This window comes from Phodopus roborovskii, unplaced genomic scaffold (genome assembly GCF_943737965.1).
Source record: "Phodopus roborovskii unplaced genomic scaffold, PHOROB, whole genome shotgun sequence".
Taxonomy (NCBI): Eukaryota; Metazoa; Chordata; class Mammalia; order Rodentia; family Cricetidae; genus Phodopus; species Phodopus roborovskii.
In genome coordinates this window covers 12,918,449-12,929,569 of record NW_026125052.1, presented here as the reverse complement: position 1 = coordinate 12,929,569, position 11,121 = coordinate 12,918,449, and the positions used below count along the sequence as shown (strand labels likewise).

Sequence of the window (11,121 nt, the reverse complement as noted above, 5' to 3'; positions counted from 1 at the left end):
ATGCTGTTCTTGAAGCATGATCTCAGGTAGCCCAGGCTGACTCTAAACTGTTACATAGCTAAGGATAACATTGAGCTATGATCCTCTCCTTACTTCCACTTCCTAAGTGATGGGATTACAGCTGGATACCCTAGTTTATAAACACTAAGTATTCTTTCAAGTCTAGAGTTCCTGCAAGTTGCATCACTCATAACTACACTGGTTTCCACTTCTGACATTATAGAACTGCTCTATTCCCAGTTTGAACCAGGGAAAATGTTCAGAGCACACAGCACAGTTTATTGAACACTTTGATAGTGCAGGGAGTTAGTGGTGGTGCACACCTTTAATCCCAGCACTCGGGAGGCAGAGGCAGGCAGAGATCTCTATTGAGTTGGAGGCCAGCCTGGTCTACAGAGTCAGTTCCAGGACAGGCTCCAAAACAATACAGGGAAACCCTGTCTGGAAAAAAAAAAAAAACCAAAAAACCAACAACAACAAAAACACTTTGATACTATTTTATTTCAAATGCTGACTTCTGCCCTATAAGTAGAAAAAAGAATGCTGTCAGTCTGCTCCCATAGTTCCTCTAGGGAAAAAAGCTCAGTATCACCTGTTTGGTCTCTCACATGCTACTTTTCACTTCACCTCAGCAGGTAAACATGACTTACAAAGAAGATGCTCCATGGCTTGGCATCCCAGCCACCTACCTGGCCAGATATCAGACCCAAGTGGGGCAGGAGAGGGCAAAAGAAGCCTACAGGGTGTAGGTGATTTTGCAACCCCATCATCTGGGCAATCCTCTGGAGTCTTTTTGCTTTGTTTTGTTTTGGGTTTTCCAGACAGGGTTTCTCTGTGTAGCCTTGGCTATTCTTTGTAGATCAGACTGGACTAGAACTCACAGAGATCACCTGCCTCTGCCTCCCCAGTGCTGTGATTAAGGGCGAGAGCCACCGATACTCTCCTCAGGAGTCGCTCATGCCACTAGGCAAGCTGAGGCTTATGGACCTCTCCTTGTGTCTCTTCGCACTCCTCCATTGGGTTCAGCTGAGGACCAGGAATCATCAATGTCTGAAAAGAACAAGAGGCTGAAGTTATCTACCAATCAAGCTTGCAGAATGGCTTCCCTCCCTCAAAGCAACCAGGAAGTTTCCCTTTCCTAGGGTTGTATTTTTCCTTCTCTCCACTAGGTGGAGCCCCGAAAGAGGAGAGTTTTAGGATGTCAAGACTACATGTACAAACAGCCTTGTCTCAAAGCATGCAAGCTGCCTTACCTTGAGGATGGGCTGCTTAGGGGGTGCCCATGGCGGCACAATTTTGGCATGCATCCTCCAGCTCCCATATGGGTTCATCAAGTGTCTTTCAAATACCACATACTCCAGGACATCCTTGGGCACATTTTCCTGTCCATACATCAACCGGCCAAACCGATCATAGATGGCCAAAGTCTGCAATGATGAAATAAAATCTGGCCTGTCAGAGGATTTTGTTTTATTTTTGTAATACAACCATTTTTGAAACAATCTTAACAAAAAATTTTAGATTAACGAAAATTAAAATTATTTCAGAATTCTGAACTTAGAACTAATCATGGCTGAAATATTATTACTCAATAGTTCAGGGACAGATGCCCAACATTGAGAGTGGCACTGATGAGATTTAATGGAAATATCTCTTGTGTTCAAAGAGACCCCAGCCCAGTTAAAACCCTTGAGGTCACTTAAGACTTATTAGCCTGCTGTCCTACTGTGTCCTCAGCTTTTAACTAGCCTTTAAGAGAACAATGCAATGTTGTGAACTTCCCATGTAATCCACTTTTACAACCAAGCCTAAGATATAGTTATGTACCCCTCCATGCCCCTGATCCTGAGTAGTGTATATGTGTATGCTGTGGTAAGGATTTGCTGAAATAGTCAACAAGTTGAAAGCAACCTCACATAACAAACACCCACCAACAGTGCTGGAAAGAACCTGTAGACGTCGACTGACACATTTCTGCAGGACTGTTTACTTTTCTGAGTGCTTTAGGGTCAGCAAAGTTTATTCCCATATAAAACTCTGTTAAAGACTTCTGTCAGGACTCCATTATCCCTTTTCCATACCCTATTGTCTGTGCTATTTAATAAATACAGAGTAAAGCCCTTTGCTGGGGACAGACACAGTGGCAGTAGACATCCGGATGGCATCCAGGCAGGCACAGACACATTCAAGAGACAGACTATGGACAGGCCAGGAACCACAGTGAGCACACAGGCAGCAAGGAGTGGAGAATTGGGCCCACTCCTGGTCAAATTACTCCAAGAGGAAGTCTCAGATTTCATTCCTTAAAGCAACACTGATGTATTTTGGTGTCTCAGATGTTATTTTTAACGGATTTAACACGGAGTGAAGAAAGCGTGACTCTACCTGCCTAGTGTGCAGACGTACTGTGACCTGGCCATACATGTTGCTCTGGTTCACCATGCCTGAAGAACGAACATGAACCACTTGGGCTGGCTCTAAAGATTCCACAAAGCTCCAGCGGACAGTCTTATGCTTGAGGTCCCAGACCATGTCCTGAGGGAACAAGAGAAGAGGGAACATTTCACTGGGATTTCCCTTCTGTAAGGTGTTTGGAGACTACAACTGCAACACTGTAATCGACAGGCAGTGCAGCCCAGACTTCCTCCCCATTTTAGGGGTGAGGATGGGAACGGAGACAGCAACTCATTATAACCCAGGCAGTAAAGCTGATTCAGTCTTCCAAGTGCTAGAATTACATATGAAAATTACCATGCCCCATCTCTTCCCAAGTTTCTGTTATTTATGTATGTATTTATTTTTTTTGTTTTTTCCAGAGAGGGTTTCTCTGTGTAGCCATGGCTGTCATGGAACTCACTCTATAGACCAGGCTGGCCTCAAACTCACAGAGATCTGTCTGCCTCTGCCTCCGAAGTGCTGGGATTAAAGGTGTGTGCCACCACTGCCCAGCACTTCTCAACTTTTGAGCAAGCTACTGGTCAAGCTTGCCTCCCAGCTACATTTGTATTAAACAACTCCTCAAGACCTACCCACTGGGGCTGAAGAGACAGCATAGCAGTTAAGAGCACTCGTTAGTTTTGCAGAGGACCTGGGCTTAATTCCCAGCACCCACATGACAGCTCACAACCGTCTGTAACTCTGGTTCTAGGAGACCCAACACCCATGGCAAAACATCAATGCACATTAAAAAAAGAAAGAAAAAGAAAAAGAAAGAAAGCAAGAAAAAAAGACCCACCCACCTCTAAGAGGACTCTTCTCCAATCACTGAAAACTCACTCCACACATCACTGCTCCACACCACTTCCTCCCCCACAATTCATAACCTGCTAATTGTTGCAAGTACTCTATTGATAGTACACTTTTCTCTCCGTTATTTTCATTTTACCCCCTCACATTTCAGGGAGTGTTTTCCAGAGCTGTCAGGGCTATGACAGATGAGGCACACTTGTTCCTGGGAAGGCTAACAGAAACAGAAACGGAATTTCTAGAAAGTAAAGTTCTTATTCTAGAGCCTCCAGCTGAACTACAAAAGCAAAGACTGTGTTCTTGAGGTTCCTCAAAGTACCAGGCACCCCTGTCGCTCTGCAACATAAGCTTGGTGAATTTTGGTTAAACTTTTGCCACAGGGAACACATGTGAAGTAAGGTGTCACACAGTTAACTCTCAACCTCAGGATCCACACATTGGACAAAAGACCTTTCTCTTTACTCATTTGCCATGGGCCTCATCAGAATCTATGCCAAGTCATTATCATTCAGCTAAAGATAAAGGACTTGGGCTGAGAGATGTTTCCGTGCATTGGCTGCTCTTCCAGAAAATGTGAGTTCATTCCTACATGGCAGCTCACAACTGTCTGTAACTCCAGTTCCGATCTGGCACCTTCACAGAGACAAATATGCAGGCAAAACACCAATGTACATAAAAATAAATTAAGAAGAAAATACATTTTAAAAAAAAGTTAAAAAAGAAAGGGGGGGGGGGAGGACGTAAATTCCAAAGCATCCATACATAATTCGAGCATCAGGAAGGCTGAGACACAAAGACTATGAATTGGAAACCTGAGCTACACAGTAAGACCCTGCCCACCCCACCCTAAAAAGGAAGAAAAAAGAAGAGACAGAACAACCATAACAAAACCAGAGCTGACTTCTAGACTCTGCCTGCTCAGGCACGCCACCACTCTAAGGATGGAACCTACCGGAAAACAGTGTTCAGTTACCAAGGTATGAAGCCGGTCGTGGTCTGAGCTAGAAAAGGAAAAGAGAGAGATGTATCATTGATTCCTACTTTTATGGAACCCACTATGAAATCTGAAAATTGGCTGGGAAGATGTCTCAGTAAGGGCTTACTTAGCACACAAAGCCTGACAAAGTGAGTTCAATCCCCCAGAATCCACATGAGAAGTACTGGCTCCAGACAGTCATGGTATGTGTGTTCCCTTTTAAATACACACAAAACAAAGTATACTAATAGAAAAAGGTCTGTCCCCCCAAGAGAGGGTTTTTCTGTGTAGTTCTAGCTGTCCTGGAATTCACTCTGTAGACCATGCTGGCCTAGAACTCACAGAGCTTGCCTGCCTCTGCCTCCTAAGTGCTGGGATTAAAGGTATATGCTATGACCTTCCAGCAAAATTGTTTTAATTGATAATGGTCCTGAAAGGGGGCTGGAGAGATGGCTCAGATGTTAAGAACACTGACTGTTCTTCCAGAGGTTCTGAGTTCAATTCCCAGCAACCACATGATGGTTCACAACCATCTCTAGTGGGATCTGATGCCCTCTTCAGGCATGCAGGCAGGCTTGCAAATGGAACACTGTATACATAATAAATAAATCTTAAAAAAGAAAGAAAAAGAAAATGGTCCTGAAAATGGAAAACAGTCATTTATACAAACATTTTCTGCATATATACTGTAAGCCACATGATATATTAATTGTGATCTACCACAAAACCTTGACATTTAATAGCATTTAATAGTTTGTTTCTGAAGCAGAAAAAAAAATCACTTCTTTTAGGTGAGCAAGAATATTCACTAAAATATGTAGCTGAAAGAAAACCCAAGGTTGGATGATAAAAAAATAGAGAGGCTCAAAAAAAAAAAAAAAAAAAAAAAAAAAAAAACCAAAAACCAGATACATAAAGGTATACAGGTGCAGGGACAAAGAACCCGTCTTGTATGCACAAGGCCCAAGGTTAAGCTCCAAAGGCACCAAACAGTCCACATGGATCTCTCTTCCCTTTTGTCTCCTTTTGTCTTCCTTTCTCTCATACAAACAATGTCCCCCAAAACAAACAAAAGTCAGTAAGAATCTACGGATTAGTCCTTAAGTCTATTCTAGATCTGGGGGGCAGAGTGTATTTCAGATACAAGACACCTGGTGAACTAGAATTAGGCCGTTGGTTCAATCCCCAGTAGGACAAAAGACAGAAACAAAGAATTAAATTACAAAGAATAAACATTTCAAAAATGTACCCCAGGTTCCTGACTTTGAACTACCATGTTCCTAGCAACTTGACTTGGGTAAATTAAGGAAAAGTTGTAAGTTATCAAGAGAAACTTACTCAAAGTTACCAAGAAAAGAGAAACATTCGTGACAAAATAAATGCACAGACAGGGTCAGCAGGGCAAAACCAAACCATCCAGGAGACACCAACAACCACAGCTAAAACTGAGACACATTGAATCATCAAAAAATCATTTGTTTAAAAGCCCACTCAAACCAGGTGTGATGACATATGCCCATTATCCCCATCTCAGAGGGTTAGGCAGGAGGGTCACAAGTTTGAGGCCTGGGAATAGAGATGGCTCAGCAGTTAAGAACGCCTCTTGCAGAGAACCCAGGTTTGATTCCCAGCACTCACATCGCTGTTAACAACTGTTTGTAACTCCAGTAACAACTCCTCTGGCTTCCAAGGACACTAGGCACTAAGGTGGTACGCAGACATGCATAGAGGCAAAACACTCACATACACAAAATAAAAATAATAAATATGCTGGGCGGTGGTGGAGTATGACTTTAAACCCAGCACTTGTGAGGCAGAAGCAGGCGGATCTCTGTGAGTTTGAGGCCAGCCTGGTCTACATAGAACTACATAGAGAGACTTTGTCTCAAACAACAACAAACTACTGGAAAAGTGGGGAGAAAAGGAAAAGCAGCTTTAGTTATTACTTAGTGAAAGCTGTGGAGACTGAGGATATACAAGATGGGGAGTTCACTTACTTGTTTAGACAAAGGTGAGCTTCAATGAAGATATCCTTAGCTTTTTCAGGGAAGTCTCTCGTTTTAAAATTAGCATCAAATTCTTTTATCTTTCTAACTCTGTAAAATTAAGATGAAAACCATCAAAAAGATGATGTCACAGCACGTAAAACCGCACGTCACCAATCCTAACGACCTAGAATTCAATCTCAGGGACTCACATGGTAAAAAGAGAGGACTGACTCCCACAAGCTGCCCTAACCTCCATGCTTGTGCTGTGGGATGAGCCAGCAAGTGCATGTGCACATACATAAACAAACAAATAAATGAACTGTAATAAAACCATGAAATCCTCACATAGTTTCCAGAACTCATAGAATTAATCTCCATGTCCATTAATCCAGGTAATAATTATTTTTTGACTGTGAAAGACTGTAAATTCAACTCTCTCAAATTAACCATTGTAAAGAAAGAACAAGCAGGCTAGGGTTCAGAGAAAGGTAGGTGGTACACACCTTTAAGACAGGAGGCAGAGACAGGCGGAGCTCAGTGAGTGCGAGGCCAGCCTGGTCTACATAGACGTTCCAGAACAGCCAGAACTATATAATAAGATTCTGCCTCAAAACAAATACTGGGGGAGGGAGGGAGGGAAAGATGGTGGGCCGGAGGTTCAATTCAGTAGAGAAGCATGTGCAACTCTGCAGCACCAAAAAGAGGACCAAAGCCAGGTAAGAACCAGAGCAGCAGAGAGCTTCTAATAGCAACCCTAAAAACAAACCAAGGGGAAAGTCAGTCCTAGTGACTCAGCCCTTTAGTCCAAGCCCTTGGCAGGCAGAGGCAGGCGGATCTCTGAGTTCAAGGCCAGCCTGGTCTACTGAAGAGTTCCAGGACAGCCAGAGCTGCTACAAACAGAAACCCTGCCTTGAAAAAACAAACACAAACGAACAAACAATGGAAGTGGAGAGGTGAGGGATTTTTGCTTGTTTCTTTCATTCGTTTTCGAAACAGGGTCTCTCTGTGTAGCCTTGGATGTCCGGAAACTCATAGAGATCCACCTGCCTCTGCCTCCAGAGAGCTGAGATTAAAGGGGTGTACTACCACTGCCCAGCTTGTTTGTTTTTTTCAAGACAGTGTTTCTCTGGTACACATACATGAAGGCAAAACACAAAAAAATAAAGACAGAGAAGGAAATCAATGTAATACACCATACAACCTAATAAGGATAAAATATCACGTTTAGCTGGGCATTGGTGGCGCAAGCCTTTAACCCCAGCACTCAGGAGGCAGAGGCAGACCAATCTCTGTGAGTTTGAGGCCAGCCTGGTCTACAGAGCTAGTTCCAGGACAGGCTCCAAAGCAATACAGAGAAACCCTGTTTGGTGGGGAGAGGGGGGGGGGGATCACATTCTTCTCAGTCTAGAATATTGAACCCTAGTTATCTCTGTCTCCAATACCTACGCCAACTGTGATGCCACATTCTTTTTGAACCGCTCAGTTCTCTGTATCAGTCCTTCCTTTGAGATGGATGACATTCGAGCATCACCTTCAGGTGGAACATAGGGATCAAATATACCAGCTGTAAGGAGAGAAGAAAATTAAGGAACTGTCAAAAGATTGAGAAACCACCACCTTGAAGTCAGATAAAACTGGAAAAGACACAGGATATTATGTGGCCTAACCAGACTTGCACATAGAGGAAATTTGGTTGTACTTGTGTAAGTGCCAGGAACTAACTGTTTGCACTACTAGGACATCTTTTGTTATACTTAGAAAAGAAAGCAAGGAATAACAACTCTTTCGAGTCTGTTTCTACTTCTACAAACTGATGAACTTTCATTCTTTCTAGAAGTTGTGTGAAAACAAGATCAAAAGATGACCTCATAAACAGGACTAGTATCGCAAGCTTAAGTCTCCAATTACTACTCAGGCAGGAGGATCACAAGTTCTAGTCCACCCTGACAAACTTAGAAAGATTCTGTCTCAAAGGCAAAAAGAAAGGGAGACTAGGGATCTAACTTAGTGGTAGAGTGCTTGGTTAGCATGTATGAAGCCCTATATCTAACCCCAAGTACTGTAAAAACATGATAAAACTGATTATGAACTATAGTATATATAAAGTCAATCATTACAGAGGTTGAACTTAGTGGTTAATTTAACGATGCAGTCAGTGGTGGTGGCAAACATTTGGAAGGCAGAGGCAGGTGGATCTCTGAGTTTGAAGATAGCCTGATCTACAGAGCGAATCCCAGGACAGCCAAGGCTACACAAAGAAACTGTCTCAAAAAAATAAATAAATAAATGAAAATAAAATAAAAGGGAGGGCAATTTTAACGCTGTCGATCAGAGTCTAAGGCATTCCAAGCACCAGATATCTGACAGTAGAGGTGCTGAGTCAGGAGCCCAGAAACACTGTGCCTCACCTGTGCAGGCCAGATGTATAGGACGCTCCAGCTTTTCCGGAGGAATAACCAATCCTGCTTTCCTGGCATACTCCAAAAACTCCTTCTCTGTTTTGTACTTGGGTTCGCGAGGAAGGGGTCTGAAACGGCTTTTGGTTTTTACTGGAATTACAACTGGGAACTGAGTCACAAGAATGGGCTGGAAGGTAAAAAGTTAGCATATAAGCGATTTGGAAAGGAAACTATCTTGAGCAAACTATATGCAGTCTTACAGAAAGGACATATCCAAATAATGCTTCAGAAGTTACAAAACAACTGTTGTGAAGACCATCACATTACTACTTGAACACCTAGAGATGGCCCTTAGCACAAGCCAATTAATAACCTTTGTTAACACCAGTCAACACTTCCTAAAAGCTTTCCTTTAATACACTGTAGACTGCTCTATGTGGAGAAGTTAAAGCAAGAGTCTTACCATCAAAGACCTTTTAGCTTGATGGTAAACCTTAGTATCAACACAATACTGAAGCAAGATCTCATGGGCATTTCCTCCTTGTTTCTATTTTACTTTTTCTACCCAGGCAGTGTCTCACTGTCTTAATTCTGTCCTTCTAGCTCCTAACTGGCCAATAAACGTTTGAGAAGCCAGGTGATCTTTTCCCTCCGATCAGGAGTTTTGTTCCAAACTAAGACAAATCTACCATGTTCCTATATCCTCGGCAATTTTTTTTTAAGAATGCAAAAGAAGCGGGCCCACCTTCCAAACCACTACTTCTTTCCTTCTAACATCTCTCCACAGAGACTAGAACTAATGCGGAGAAGCATAATGCCAGCAAACTTAAATCACCCCACTCGTATCGTCCGAGCTCATCTACGGCCACCATACGATTATTCCCTTTTACTGTGTTCTCCTCCTGTCTTTAAATTTCATTCGCCTGGTCCCTACCCACCTGCCGAGACCACCATCCCAAAGCCCTGGTTAAGCAGGACAAGCCCCGAGGTATGGGGGCTGCCATTTTGTTCGCGCAAAGACCGCCGGGATGCCGGTTAAGCCGCAGGGCACCGAGCTGGAGAAAAGGCGCAAAGGGTGGAGCGAGCTCGGGAGTGGAATTTTCCAGGGCGCGCGGCCTGGGTCGAAAGGTGAGCCGCGCGCACGCGCACGCTCTCGTGTGTGTGTGTGGGGGGGGTAGGGCAATGTGGCTGCGCGTGCGCAGTGAGACACTTTGGAAGTAGGGTAAACCGCACGGCTGTCACGCGCCAACCTGAGACTGGTGGAGAACCAGCTGCGCCTGCGTGTGAGGCTTTCTGTTGGGGCACTGGATTGCTGCATTCCTGATTGCTTAGCACATTATTACACCTTGTTTACATTCTGTAAAAAAAATAAAAAAGTGTTTCCCTCTGAAATCAGAGGATTTTGAGAGTAGTGTTTTCTTTCATTGCTTGGGATACACTGGAGATATTTAGGGCGAAAATGATAGTTTCTGGGTGAGTAAGTGACCACAAAATGCAGTATAACCTTAAACCTGAGCCCCACCTAGTTTTCTACGTGAAAATTCTTTCTTCCTGTTCCATTAGGGAAACAGACCGCTGTGGTTACTGAAAAGCAAATGGCACATGGATTGGCAAGAATCTCTCTCTTTTTTTTCCTTTGTCATTTCCAAAAATGTGTCATTTCCAAAAGAAAAAACCCACCAAATTTGGTAATAGCTCGTATTTCAAAATTGTTTACTAGGTGCCTGGTAAGTTAAGCATTTTACATACACCAACTTAATCCTCGTCACAAAAAGTAGGAATATTCCTATTTTACATATGAGGTTGGACCAGAGATACTAAATATGTAATTTAAATTTAGACAACTAATAGCAGAATTGAAAGTAGGGCCCACGGAGTATAACAAGTCCAAAACTGCTTCACATTCAATGGCTAAAGGAATTGTTATGTATGTGATGTTCAGGCTATCCTGGAACATCCAGGATGATAACAGTTCTCAAGAGCAAATACTATACATATTTTTGATTTTCATATTCTGTAGATTACTGTCAATTGAGCATATGTCTACAGAATTTTGCTATAGATTAGGAGTTATGGTCTGAGTAGATTGCTGACAGCGTCAAGTGCTAACAGCTATTATCAGAGGAACTGAGAAATTCATACAGGTTTGGAAATCATAGGTATTGTTTCAGATTGTAACTTCTAACTCTAAGAATTTTTCTTTAACTCATTATGTAGCTGAGGACAACTGTGAACCACATTTTATCTTTCTGCTTCTATCTCCCAAGTGCTAGGATTACCGGTGTACCACACCATGATCACCCTTTGAAACTTTTTTATTGTTGTTTTTATTTTTCGAGATGAAGTTTCTCTGTGGTACCCTGGCTGTCCTGGAACTTTAGAAGTCTTCAAGTATAAGAATTTCCCCAAATTTTTAGCCTTAGCACTGAACCTATACCATGATACACTAATAGTGACATGAAACTAGATACTATATGTATGTTAACTAAATAATATATATTAATGAGCATTT

General features: G+C 42.6%; 1 protein-coding gene across 2 annotated transcripts; it reads right to left on the bottom strand.

The window, feature by feature from the left end:
• Nucleotides 1-481: 481 nt before the first annotated feature.
• Nucleotides 482-9,667, bottom strand: Mrpl45 (mitochondrial ribosomal protein L45). Of its 2 annotated transcripts, none has more exons than XM_051175250.1 (8): nt 9,548-9,667; nt 8,619-8,796; nt 7,657-7,774; nt 6,220-6,318; nt 4,199-4,247; nt 2,386-2,535; nt 1,254-1,427; nt 482-1,050 (listed from the first exon to the last, which is right to left on the bottom strand). In XM_051175250.1, exons 1-8 carry the CDS (start codon nt 9,611-9,613, stop codon nt 964-966), a joined length of 921 nt encoding a protein of 306 aa, XP_051031207.1. In that variant the 5' UTR covers nt 9,614-9,667; the 3' UTR covers nt 482-963. The 2 variants fall into 2 exon arrangements, with proteins under 2 accessions (XP_051031207.1, XP_051031218.1); XM_051175261.1 differs by lacking the exon at nt 9,548-9,667 and adding an exon at nt 9,299-9,399.
• Nucleotides 9,668-11,121: the final 1,454 nt, after the last annotated feature.